General features: G+C 51.0%; 4 protein-coding genes across 4 annotated transcripts; 2 read left to right on the forward strand and 2 right to left on the reverse strand.

Moving 5' to 3' along the window:
* The first annotated feature begins 623 nt into the window (after positions 1–623).
* Positions 624–2496, forward strand: BO80DRAFT_163565 (uncharacterized protein). The gene has a single exon (XM_025713878.1). It carries the CDS (start codon positions 811–813, stop codon positions 2248–2250), a length of 1440 nt encoding a protein of 479 aa, XP_025572530.1. The 5' UTR covers positions 624–810; the 3' UTR covers positions 2251–2496.
* Positions 2497–3830: 1334 nt separating this feature from the next.
* Positions 3831–5488, forward strand: BO80DRAFT_437073 (uncharacterized protein; the record flags this gene model as incomplete). The annotated part of the gene is made up of 5 exons (XM_025720988.1): positions 3831–4299; positions 4379–4445; positions 4570–4748; positions 4811–5098; positions 5130–5488. 5 exons carry the CDS (start codon positions 3831–3833, stop codon positions 5486–5488), a joined length of 1362 nt encoding a protein of 453 aa, XP_025572531.1.
* A 1777-nt stretch (positions 5489–7265) lies between these two features.
* Positions 7266–11481, reverse strand: BO80DRAFT_480228 (putative nicotinamide nucleotide transhydrogenase; the record flags this gene model as incomplete). Its single annotated transcript, XM_025723328.1, has 19 exons — positions 7266–7399; positions 7446–7520; positions 7565–7753; positions 7796–7964; positions 8008–8154; positions 8198–8331; positions 8375–8632; positions 8674–8841; positions 8891–9052; positions 9096–9236; positions 9281–9433; positions 9480–9942; positions 9990–10100; positions 10147–10407; positions 10463–10525; positions 10573–10576; positions 10629–10718; positions 10769–11321; positions 11385–11481. 19 exons carry the CDS (start codon positions 11479–11481, stop codon positions 7368–7370), a joined length of 3270 nt encoding a protein of 1089 aa, XP_025572532.1. The 3' UTR covers positions 7266–7367.
* BO80DRAFT_163654 (uncharacterized protein) lies at positions 11353–12126 on the reverse strand. The gene has a single exon (XM_025713879.1). The coding sequence runs from the start codon at positions 12047–12049 to the stop codon at positions 11555–11557; it is 495 nt and encodes a 164-aa protein (XP_025572533.1). The 5' UTR covers positions 12050–12126; the 3' UTR covers positions 11353–11554.
* Between the last annotated feature and the right edge of the window lie 1004 nt (positions 12127–13130).

Raw genomic sequence — 13130 nt, forward strand, 5'->3', positions numbered from 1 at the left:
CAGCCCAAAGCACTGACCTCCATCCCGACTGCGCCCGTCGAACAGGTCTCATTCGTCCATCCCCCAGCCAATATCAATCCGGTGGCGTTGGACTTCCCCTCTCCGGTAGACAATCCGAATCTTCATCCAACACCTGACCGGCTATCATTGCTTCTCCTAGCCAGGTTTTAGTCAGGAACCGCGCATGCAAGGGTTCGCCCGCGTCCCTGAGCCAGTCCTGAGGCAGCGGACCACTGGGGCTGCTGCAGGAGAGTCCGGCAAGGATAGGGACGACGTAAGCGCTACCCTCATTCCCGTTGGCCTGCCGCGGTGGTCCTGGATTCTCAGGGACACTCCAGTTTCCAGCAGCGTCGCGCTGGCTGGTGGCGCACGTGTCATGCAGCGTTGCTTTTCCTGCAATCCAAATCTCCTCTTCTCCTCTTTCGGGGTGGATCATGGTCCGTCCACTCCGGAGGTTGTGTGATCGATGGCATTCAGTGGCTTCGTTCAAGACAAACCCCCAGGGTCGGCTCCACTCGTTTCGAGCATGCCATCCCGTGTGCTTAAGATACCCTGGCCGGTCCCTGCCCGGTATATTTGATATCCTGGACCTCCTGTCGGCGGTGGTGGCCTTCCCCTGGCGGATTTTTCTACATCTCGCTCGTCATCTCACGTTCCTTTTCTCCCCTCGTTGCTGCTGTCGTGACCACCCTTCATGACTTTGTTGCCCTCCTATTTCCCGACCATATAATCTTTCTTTCTAACCCTGGGCGTGCTGGGTTGACTACTGTCGTCGCCCTTTTTTCCTTTACTTTTCTTTTTGTCGGAAACATGTATCCTACTACAGCCCCCCTCGATCTGGATTATCTGAATGAACAATTGCTGCCCCGGCGATACGAATCCGAAGAGGAGGAGACATCAGAATCGGAATTGGGTGCTCACGACCATGCCTTTTCGCCCGTCAAGACTGCCGGTCCCTTCGACTCCGATACGAGCGATGAACTTTCCACTGTGAATTCCCCAGAATCGCCGGTGGACAAACCGTTTGCCCGCCTTCTACCTGCCTACCCCTCCGGCAAACCAAGTCGACCGGTGTCGATAGACACCGTGAAGCGAAGCAGTGGCACAACATTCGTCCCCGATTCGTACATCTTCGACGATGATGATGATGATGTGATCATCGAACTGCCCTCCCCTACGTCGACCTCCCCCTTGCAATCTCCGATCTTCCTACAGCCCACGGTCTATCAGCCACCCGCGTCGCCACGATCTCCGTCGCCCGCCCTGGCCGACTCGGATGACGAGACGGACGTGCTCGTCGCCGAGCAGATCACCTTCGTGGAACCCAGCGCCAAACCTAATCTCATTCTAATCAGCCCCGTCACGGACAGCCCAGTGGTCGAGGAACCGGAACCCATGTCGGCAGTCTCGGCGGGTGTCCCCGACCGCTTCCCCCCCGGCCGTGGACTCTACTCCTTGGACCAAGGCACCAAGTCACAACCCTTGTTGAGCGACAAACGACCCGACCATTTGCACATGAAGCGCGGCAGTCTGCAGTTGCACAGCAAATACGCGAAATCAACGCCCCGACGGGCCGAGACGGACCCCTTTACCACCCCCCGGGCGCTGGCGGACGTGCCTGAAACATCCCCGCCGATGTCCTCGCGCTCGCGGGCCATGACTTGGAACCGACCACAGACTTCCGCCGACAGCGCATCGAACCGCGGCCCCCAAGCGGGCCCACTCCGCCGTCCGCCGTCCATGCAAAATGTCGGTGGCGGTTACACACTGTTCCCGAGCACCAGACGCACACCGGGTTATCCCAGCGACGAATTCCACGCGCGATCGAGCTCCCTGTCCTACTCGATCGCCAGCTCCGACCTGAGCCTACCTTCCCGCACCTCCAGCCCGGCGCCGTATTATTCATCGCCGACGTTCAACCGACACCGATCGGGATCCAACTACAGCATCTCGAGCGTTCCGGGCAACCTCAGCCAGCGGCCGCCGATACGACACTCGATGATGATGAAGAGCGCGACGGCACCCAGCGTGTACTCGGCCAGCAGCCTGCGGTCGGAAGTGGAGAGCGTGTACAGCATGGACCCACGGGAGGGGGCAGAGCCGGATGCCAAGGCGGCGCGGCGGAAGAAGAGTTTTCGACGCAGCAAACCCCCCAAGCTCGAGGCTCCCGAGCCGCTCCCGACCAGCGCGCCCAAGAGTTTCATGGGGTTCATGTTACGAGGTCGGAGGAAGTCCACCATTCAAAAGTAATGCTTAATCTGTGAATCTGTGTGCCGGGGGGGAACTAGTGTTTCATATTCATCTCTTTAATCACCTGTTTGGGAATGGTTGCTTGGCGTTGGTTAGCGATGGAGCGGCTGCTTGATCGACTACAGTATGCACTGGATGCTTCTCTTTACATTGTTGGATGTTTGTACCATAGCTATGGCCTCAGGGCAGGCCCAATGACGATTGAACATATGACTACATATGTAGAACAGTGATCATATATCCACCACCTAAGCTTAACAAGATTCACAAGCACCACCCTTCGAACCTTTGAAAATCCTTCTCCCGGCACTCAACCCCCAGAAAATCACCAAATCAATCACGGCACTTCCCTTGCTGTCTCCACCCACGCACTCAACCGCAATTACCCAACCCGGTTAGATATGGTTGGGATAGGTAGGATCTGACTCGGTTCCCGTGATTCACTTCACTTCATCTCGGTTGGATCTACCCATCCTAATTCCCAATACGTAGATACCGTTTGAGTACCGAATAGGACTTCATCGGGACGGGGACGGGGACGGAATTAGGGATAATGGCATCTAGGCAATGTTCTATGGCTTGGATTGAGTTGAACCCCTTTTTATCGTGGGGATGGATGGATGCATGGATATTAAGGGTCATTTAGTATATACTATATATATAGTAGTGGTATCTAGGGGTTAATATATGATATATTGAGTGCGGGTAGATAGATGAATTGCATATTGATGGGGTCGGGTCAGGGTTCGGGTAGATAGATACTAGGTAGATGGACGGGAGATGGGAGATGGGAGATGGGTAGGTGGAGACGGCAGACACGGACTTTTGTTCTGTCACGGTGTTCATGATCGCTTAGGTAGATACATGTTGTGTTGTGTTGATGCATCTGTGCACTAGTCCATGCGATTTCCGATGCCCGGTTCCCACGATCCGAGGGATGGAATCGGTGGTACGAACTGTGGTTCTGTTCTGTGATTCTGGTTCGGTTCGGTGGAAGTGATGGTCGTGACATTCGGTACCGATTCTCGATCGGAGGCGCCTTGTTTCATTTCGTTTCGCTGGGAAGGATGGAGTTGGAACGGGTGGCATGAGTCAGGTTCGGGATTGTTGATTTCCGTGGTTTTAATCGGGAAATGGTGACTGACTCGTATTCATGGACATTTGTTGTGGGTGAATCTTTTGAATGAATTGCTTTGGGAGGGGTGGGTGGGTTGGGTTAATGTGCTTGATGTGGTGGTGGTGATGGTGAAGGATTGGGATGAATGGTGTAGGATGGGTAGTTTATAAGGTGTTCTGCTTCTTCTTTCTCTATGCTGATTTAGGTCTACACTGGGTGTGGTTGACTGCATCATGTGGTTTCAACGAGTCTATCTTTGATATTCTGTATGGGCTTTCTTCTTACTTCCAGTTGCATCTGATTGTCTATCAGATTGCTTCTGAATTTCAAATTTTCTCTCTGCTTCTAGTCTGTGTCCGTACATCGTGAGATACATACTTGCTCTGGACCTATATCCATATCCACAATACCCAAGCCCAACTACCATCGATCAGCTTGAAAAAAAGAACAACATAGTCATGACATGCCCGCTGGTCACTCACAGATACTTAAAGAATACCTAAAGTCCATCGTTTCCGCAAATTGTCGACTAATCCTCCCAATCTACAGCCTAGCAACAGAACAGTCCAAACTGAATTCGCTCGCAGAAGTCATTCTCAAGACTCACAATATCCTCAAACAGTCCCATCGCGGTATCGAGGCCTGGCGGAGCGGTCACGGTCGTCAAGAAGGCGAGCTCGCTCTGGTGGGTTATTCTGTTACCAGCACTGACAGAGACAATGGGCATGTGTATCGCCTCGTCCATTTTCACAGTCTTGGAAACGCTGCTCTTATGGGATGTATCATACCCGGGCCAGAGGGCCATCCGGTCAGCAATTGGTTTCCACAAGAGTGCTACAGCGATGATCAAGAAAAACACCACCTGACCTACAAGAAGGAAGAAAGACAGCGTCAGGACAAAGATTATGTCTTTCCTGACGAGCATCCTGAAAGTGATCTTGATCGAGGAGAAAATTCATCCTGTTCTGGCTAGGTTGGGACAGATATTAGGGTACTCTGGAATACATCCAGCTGGATTCAGTGCCCAAATGATTGATATGTCAACTATGAACTACAGAGAATATGCCTCGTGTCTAGAGTATGGTGGATTCTATCAACCTATCCAAGTGATGGCATTCATGGCATATCGCTCGCGTTCGATACAAGGGGAAGTTAAACACCTTGGACAGGATCGTTGCTTTAAGACTTATACTCGAATGCAGTCTCATTGCGAGGGACATTAATAGCCCGAGTGCGATTGCAAAGAGGAATGGGACGAGCTCTGGTTTATCTCGAAGCAAGCCATTCTCCATTCGCCACGGTTGTCTACCCATTGGCGTCACCATCTCGCGACTTGGTCAAGAAAAGTATACATCGCTTTCCGATACAAGATGGTTACCAAGTACCAAAACAATCATGCTCAAATAATAGGATATTTATGAGATATTGATGATTTCCTGGCAGGGTTCAGACATGTTCAAGACTGTGTGCGACTTTCTTTTGCCTTGAAAACAACGAAAAATGTCATTCAAGGCACTGTGGAATATCTCGTGGATATTATGCCTGCTCGGCGTGTTCAGCTACATGGTGGACCAGTCACAATTGCAACAGCACAGCAACAGATTATGACCGGGATTAGTGGGCTGAGAAACAGGCAGTCAGCTATAGGATCGGGTTATTGGCCGGTGAATCTCTTCATCGTCATCGATCTTGATAACGATTACTTGGTACTGCAAAACGCAGAGGTTCGGTGTTAGATAGCTTGCTACCTAAACGGCAACAGTGTGCAGGAACAACCCCGACGCTATCGTGCAGATGGACCACAACGACATGAAGAAGAGACTTGATGGGCTCGCCGCTAAACAGGATAATTCAGAATACGAGCTAGAAATGCTGATGACAAGCTGGGACATTCAAGCAGGAAGGTGGAAATTATCGCGGTTTTGGAATTACAATGGCTTCAAACACAGTGTGAAGACAAGATACATGGACGCACGAGATAGTACAGGGGACCAATGCTCGAGTATCCTGCCAGCGCTTCACTTTTTGGGCCCGCCATCATCTGGACTCAAATCCAGTCAAGGCGTAGTGGCAGACCAAGCAGCACGCTACGTTCGTGCGCAGCCGGATACAGACATCTGAGGTCAATCTTGCCCAGCTTGTCCTCCACTTGGCCAGTGGACCTTGGTTTTCGCAATTATCTCTTGAATTGGTAACGGTACGTCTATTGGGAGGCTGGACATGTGCAACGAATGGACTGCTTCATACCTTCTCTCATGGTCTGACTCCCGAAAAGGCTAGGTATTGGAGCTAGTCAACTCATCCTGCAGCTTATAGCTGTACAAGAGTCCAAGTATTACGGACGGTTTCTGTACTTGGGGCGATTTGCCGTCGGCCATCACGATGTCTCATCGTTCCTCCTTTGCGAGCCTCCATGCTACTCTCGTACTGTATGGCATTCCGCCTCGTTTTTCAAAGGCGCATCTGCGTCGGCTCTCGCCTTGGGCCCTTTGCGAGCTCGTCCTAAAGTTGAGCGTTGAGCCAACGAGGTCATGACTGAGAGCGATGCTCCTCCCGCCCCGTGAGTGGTCCCCCTTCATACGTCCGATGTCACAAATCACTGAACCATGCCCCTGGGGAGCGGGAGAAATATGACCGCATTTGAGCATCGGAGTTGGAATGAGAGGATACTAATAGATACTAGCAAGTGCATTGGCTTCAAACACGGGAGAGTCTGGGATCTAGCGATGACCCACAACGATACTAAGGAGATAATATCACCTTGGTCAAGGCCAGGTCTGGCTTGCTATTCCGGGCAGAACCTGAGGGAAAAGAGTTCTTGCCAAATCAACTTAAACCTGTCGTGCGGATTCTAATTACAAGCGCAGCGACACAGTCATCTACAAAAGCATTGCATTACGAGAGTGGCTCTTTGCCACAGTTCTCAGGGAACAGACGACAAGGATAACCTTTTTCCAGGTGAGATATGAATCGGAGTTGATGATTGAAAGTGTTATCTCAATTGGTATGTTTATTAACTTGAATTATTCTGAGAACAAGCTTGCGGATGCTTCCTAAGGGGCCTGTTAGATGACTGAGAGTCACCTGACCCTCGGCCCCCTTAGCTAGGATCCGTAGCCATCTGAATCAACAAGCTTCAAGGCTTCACATCCAACAGGGTCTTATACATGTAGTATATGCTTGGGAACCCGAAATCACTGGCCATATGTGATAAAGACGACGATGATATATCTGTTCCTGCTTCTGGTGATCATATTTAGGAGTATTCCATGCACAGCTCTTCGGTCTATGGTTTCTCCTCCACCTTACAATATTGTCAATTATCCTTTTGATATCCTCTCCGGCATCTTATATTTCATTGACTACAAGCATGGACACCACACCTCCATGACCTCCGCCAATTCACCCATAATAAAAAGCGGTATTCTATCATTCCTTCACAATACAATATCAAAAATAACCAACCATATTCAAAACTATCTACCACACCACAAGACAGACAAAATATGCGCCATGCACGATAAGAGGCAACCTCGTGCCGGATATTGCCGTCGTAGATACCAAGGCTCATGCCATCAATGCGATTGGCCGAGGTCAAGACATTCTGGGCCTTTGCGCCTAAGAGAATCCAGACATGGTATGAGTTTATCTGTTATAAGCTGAGTGACGGGCTATGTGTTGCATGTATTAAAGCATGAAAGATTCTACCATAGGTCTTGCCCGCATGTTTCATAGCACAGAACTATGCCAGCTCATGATTCATCGCGATGATTTTTTTACGGATCTGGGCGCTACAGACAGAGAAGGTTTTCCAATAGAAGGAAGCTGGAACATGGGACATGGCAAGAAATACTACCTAGGCCAGTTTTCATATTGAATCGAGAGGAATATCGGAACATGTGCATCCATGATATTATCAACTGCAATGTAACTAGAGACATCCTAAATATCCAACCAGTTCCTCCAATTGATAGATATAGTTCCAGGCAGGTATACACAGCTATTTACGTGCTTCCAAAGCAGTTTTGATGGCTAAGACAAGTTAGACTAGTCTTTATCTTAGGGTATGATTACTCACCATCACATGATGTCTTTGCATCACCAAACAACATCCTCGTTCCAGGCATAAAGAACATCGGGTTCGGTACGTCGGCTATTTAATCAGCACCATCCGTCGATCTGCGTCAGAAAACTCACCATATCCGCTGGACATGCTGCGCTTCATCACAACCACTTCCTTGCTCTTCCAGGCGTGTAGCACCGGCATGCCCGAGATCGGAGAATCAGGCTCCAAGGCGCTTGGGTTGACGGTGTCGTTTGCCCCAATAACAAGAGTGACGTCGGTATCAGGGAAATCATCGTTGATCTCATCCATTTCCAGCACAACTGCTCTGGTTAGCTGCATTCATCACCCAGCATCGTACTTACTATCATAAGGCACAGATGCCTCTGCCAAAAGGACATTGCATTGACCGGGCATTCTACCCGCAACGGGATGGATTGCAAACCGCACCGTGATGCCTTTGGCGCGGAGCATACGCACAATCTCGGCCAGAGCATACTGCGCCTTTGCTACAGCCATGCCATAGCCAACCACCTGCAAGTATTAGCGGTGTTCCTGATTGAAAGCTCAGACGTACAATAATGACGCTTTCCGCATTCGATAATGCTTCCACTGTGTCGTCAACAGTCGTCTGGGTCACCTGGCCTTCGATCTTCTTTGCCTGTTGAGGAGCCGCAATACCACCGAACAGGACGTTGGTCAGGGATCGATTCATAGCAACACACTGACACGGTCAGTATGTTCCAGGTGATGTTGAAGACACTTACCATAATGTACGACAGGATCGAACCGCTCACTCCAATAAGAGACCCGACGCTGGTGAGAAGAGGGTTGTTGAGCATAAAGCCTTCTGCAACCAGAGCAAATCCGGAGTATGCATTGAGGACGGTGATCACCACAGCTGCACCGATTAGCAAAGCACATCTCATCAGTCAGCCACTTACGCATGTCGGCTCCGCCAATAGCGGCAGTCGTAGTATATCCCTTGAGGAAGCTGAGCAAGGTGTTTGCACCTAAGCATGTCGCTGCGATTGCTGGAGATCCAGGTGCCATGGTAAGAAAAGCTCCCATTGCAGCGACATTACTCCCGAGAAGAGTTGAATTGATCAAGTGTCGACCAGGAAGTATCATAGGTCTCGAAGATACACGACCGGCGAGCTTCAGGAAAGCTACGATAGACCCGGTGAATGTAACACCGCCTGCTCTTGTTAGAAAGGTCCATCTCTTGAAGGACAGATCTTACCAATTAGAACACCCAGATATGCCGTCACCATGTGCAAGGTCGATATGTCAGAAACATCGACCAACACGCTTCCTATACTGGTAAGCACGGCCGCCAGCCCAACCACGGAATGAAGAGCAGCAACAGTCTGAGGAAGTCCAGTTGGGGTAATCCGTCGTCCGATTAGTGCTCCTGTGACCCATTAGTGCGGGCTCATCCGGAAGACTCGAACACATACCAACAAGGGAACCAACACCAGCCACTGCACCAAATTGAGTCAGGACTTCAGGAGAGAATCCTACGGCAGCCAGAGAAGCAATGATACCGGCGCCTACTCCAAGGATACCAAGAATATTGCCGCGTCTAGCAGTGTGCTGAGAAGCGAGGCCAGAGATCGAAGCTGGCAAGTCAGCAATAGCAATTTGAATCCGGAAACCACTTACCAATGCAAAGCACACTACTGACAAGATATCCAGCTTGTACTAGTCCTGCCATCCCAGTGCTGGCAGCGGCGAGAAAGCCTCCGCCAAACAAGACGGCCGGTATAGCATAAAGCCATGGATATTCAGGCGGGTCGGTTGGACCTGATATGGTGAGCAAGTACTACGCAAAATGTAGGGAAACTTACGCTTGAACATATCCAGCATGCGTTTGGTAATCACAAAGCCCCCGGAAACGTTCATAAATGCCAGCAGCACCGAGGCAGCCCCCAGCGCTTCGGGAATCGTAGTAGGCACGTATCCTCCACCCATGATGAAAAAGCCGCCGACTCCGACCATACCTAGAACGTTTAGTTATGAACAGCGCAAAATAACCGCCCAACTCACCCGAAATAGCATTGGTCACGCTCATCAAGGGAGAGTGAAGCGCTGGCGCAACGCCCCATACTGCACGGTAGCCGACTAGGCCGGCCAGCCCAAATGTCAGCATGTTACCCATGAAAACCGGTCCTGTAGCCTTGCCCAGAGCAACAACAGATCCCATGGCAGCAGTTGTGGTCGCAACATCGCGCGTGGCTTTCTGCCAAGGTGACAATGCCAGCCCCGCTTGCTCCTTTGCAGGCGCAGTGGCCTCCTGCTTAGGCGCAGGTGGTGGTGCGGGCCGCGGTGCAGGCGGGACTATTTCTCCGTTGAGGGTAACGATAGAACCGCGAACAACTTCATCAGACAAATCTATGCCAAAGGACTTGTCTTGGGGAGTCATGGACAATAGGTACTTGGTGATGTTGTTGGAATACAGCGTGGAGGATTGAGTTGGCAGCCGCGACGGAAGATCGGTATATCCTACAACCTGTCAATCATGTATCTTCAGAGACACTTCCCAGGCATACCAATCACAGTAACGTCTTCGAACTTTGTCAATTGTCCAGGAACGGTAGCTTCGCAGTTGCCGCCCGCTTCTGCCGCAAGGTCGACGATGACGGATCCGGGCTTCATAGCAGTGACCATCTATGACCATAAGTAGGGATTCGTGGATTGGTGCGCCAAATCTTACCTCTTTTGTAATGAGCTTAGGCGCCGGTCTTCCTGGGATGAGAGCCGTGGTGATGATGATATCCACTTCTCGACACTGTTCCATAAAGAGCTTCATCTCCGCTTCAATGAACTCTTTCGACATTTCTTTAGCATATCCACCCTGTCCCGAGCCTTCTTCTTGGATATCCACCTCGATGAACTCTGCACCCAGAGATTGAACTTGTTCGCGGGCAGCAGAGCGGGTATCGAATCCTCGAACAATAGCTCCCAGGCGACGGGCCTAGATGCTGTACGTTAGCACGACTTTTGTGTTGAGACGGTACCTAAGAGCCTACCGATGCAATTGCACTTAGACCAGCTACGCCAGCTCCAATGACAAGAACTTTGCTAGGTGGTATCTAGGTCTTTTTAGTAATGGGATCTATCTTGTCGAAGGGAACACAACCTTTCTGATTGGCATATGGTTAGTCGATATGTCAGCATACACGAGTGTTTACTTACCCAGCGGCAGTAACTTGACCTGTCAAAAATCGGCCAAAATGATTGGACGCTTCCAGTACAGCCTTATACCCAGCAATGTTGGCCATAGAACTATCACAGATGCATCAGCACAAGATTCCTCCAACACTAATAGTACACACCTCAAAGCATCGTATGTCTGCGCACGAGATATTCTCGGTATCATATCCATGGCAAAAGCTGTGACACCACGCGAGGAAAGTTGCTCGACCAGTGGTCTGTTCTGTGCCGGATAGAGGAATGAAATAATCGTGCTTCCCTGACGAAGTGCTCCAATCTCATCGATGGGTCCTTGCTGCTGGGGACTGCGGACTTTCAAGATGATGTTGCTCTGGGACCAGATGGAGTTCCGGTCGACCAGTATTGCCCCTGCTTGCTCGTACACTCGATCATGTATCTGGGCCTCCTCTCCAGCGCCACGTTCAACCAGGACCCGCGAAAATCCCTTCTTGAGCAACAGGGCAACATTCTGCGGCGTCAAGGCAACACGACGCTCGTTCGGATAGGTCTCACGAGGCACGCCCACGGTCAAGGAGGAAAAAGGTACGACTGGAACAGGTGGCGCAGATACAGCAGTCGCATATCTTCTGGGGGTCTGGGACGCCTTTGAAGATGACAGCTGACCAAGGTGGCTTCGTCGGATGGCTAAGAAGGGAACGCATCGTGATTGCACCACTATAATAGGGTAGAGTCAGCAACTGCAACAGATGAAAATCGAAGTATTCAACAGACACTCACAAGCGGTCTTGACCATAGCACGTGAGTTCCTTGGATAGGCGCTGGGGACTTCTCGGCATGGCACCAAGGCCGAGCGCAGAGACATCGGGACACTCATCGCGGAACTTGGAAACTAGCACGCAGAGCGACTCTGATGGCAGAACCCGTGGCCACAGGAGGCCTCATGCCACTCACTTCCAATGGTGCAAAGGTCGCAGGAAGGGGCATCCAGGCCACATGGGCGATGCGATAGGCAGTACGGGCTGAGAAGAGACAGCAGGACGGGGGTTGTCGGGGTCGATCTGTGAAATTGTTTTCAGAGGTGTCAGTGAATCAGTTGGAGTTGGGCTGTAAGCGAGCAGACGCGTCCCACTATATGGGAATGCCCCAGACATTTTTAGAAGAAAACCAGGTATTGCGGGGAGGCCATCATCGCGCAAGGGATGGCGGGAAAACACATGCCATTCTTCCACGAGTCTAAAGCTAGACACCAGCATCAGCCATGAAGAGAGCACGGCTCCGGTCACCGGAATGCACCTCCATCGGATCGATCGACAAGATAGCGCCGTGGGTATGTGACCAAAGATTGACTGGAAAGTGAGGGGAAAGCGCGCGGGGAAGACCCATGAGCTGGCCATCGGCAGCGCGGAGAATGAGCTGTCAGTCCCGCTTGGCATCGCAGTCATTTACTGGCCAGTGATTCACCTCCACCCCCATAGCTTTCTGGTCAGCATCCTGGCCCTGGATGTCCGTGCTACATAACAACCCATGCAGATTGAACATTTCATCCGGGTTGGAGGGTCCTTTTACTCTACGATTAAGGTCAACCCGCGATCGGATGTAACGCAGCTCGGGTACTACGTCGGAAATCACTAAAGCACTCTTCCGTTATCCGTACCACTATCTAGACAGCACAAGTCATCTCCAGGATTCCTCAAGGTCAAGAGAAACAGGGGCCATCCATGATCCTGTACGGGGTACTCCAGAGACACTAGATAACCGCCAATGGTAGGGTGATCGAATCTTGAACCCCTTGTGGCTTCCTGTGGTCGCGATTGACCGCACAGGGTGCATAAACATCGGATAATCGGCAAGATCCTCGTTTGCACAGATAGAGCTCGAACCACGGTTTGCCTGTGGATAGGAGTCACAATTTTGGAGATTGAAAGAGAACCCAGAGAAGTCTCTTTGTCTATAGTTGAACCAGGTCTTCGCTTTCTAGCGCTTTGTTGACCCCTAATGCCTAGACGCTGTGATAGACCGTGTTTCGGTCTCTCAGTCACAGACTCCCTTAATTCAAGTTACTCATAAACACAAGAACCATCTCTCCGCAAATCGGATGATTGATTGTCCACGTGAGATCGCGTTTCCAGCGAGCTCGGGCTGACGAGGTGGCCATGCTATGCAGGGTAACATATTCCCATCATTGGTTGCACGGACAAAACAACGCCTGGCTCGTAGCTGACGATACTCGGTTCATTCTCACCAATTATGTTACTGGGCAAGGGCAAATAAACCAGGACGATGGCGAGGATGGGAAGGCTAGCTTTAGTCCATCACGTGCCCAGATCCAGACGGTCCTGCCTGAGGCCGGACTTGGAGCCGTCTCTGCCGGCCAGCGCCAGGTTTTCCCATGACTGCGGTCCGAAGCTTCCCGCCGCAAGAATTCTTGGGCGGGCCAATCCTGTCCGAATGCTTTGATTTACGACTAAGCTATTCTATCTACTATGAGATATGAGATATGTACTCTACTGCCTATATCATGAT

This window comes from Aspergillus ibericus (assembly GCF_003184845.1).
Source record: "Aspergillus ibericus CBS 121593 unplaced genomic scaffold BO80scaffold_37, whole genome shotgun sequence".
NCBI lineage: Eukaryota > Fungi > Ascomycota > Eurotiomycetes > Eurotiales > Aspergillaceae > Aspergillus > Aspergillus ibericus.

What these genes read in the sequence shown, in the direction of transcription:
- BO80DRAFT_163565 (XM_025713878.1), top strand. Translation starts at nt 811, where the DNA reads ATGTATCCTACTACAGCCCCCCTCGATCTGGATTATCTGAATGAACAA.
- BO80DRAFT_163654 (XM_025713879.1), bottom strand. Translation starts at nt 12,049, where the DNA reads ATGACTGCGATGCCAAGCGGGACTGACAGCTCATTCTCCGCGCTGCCG.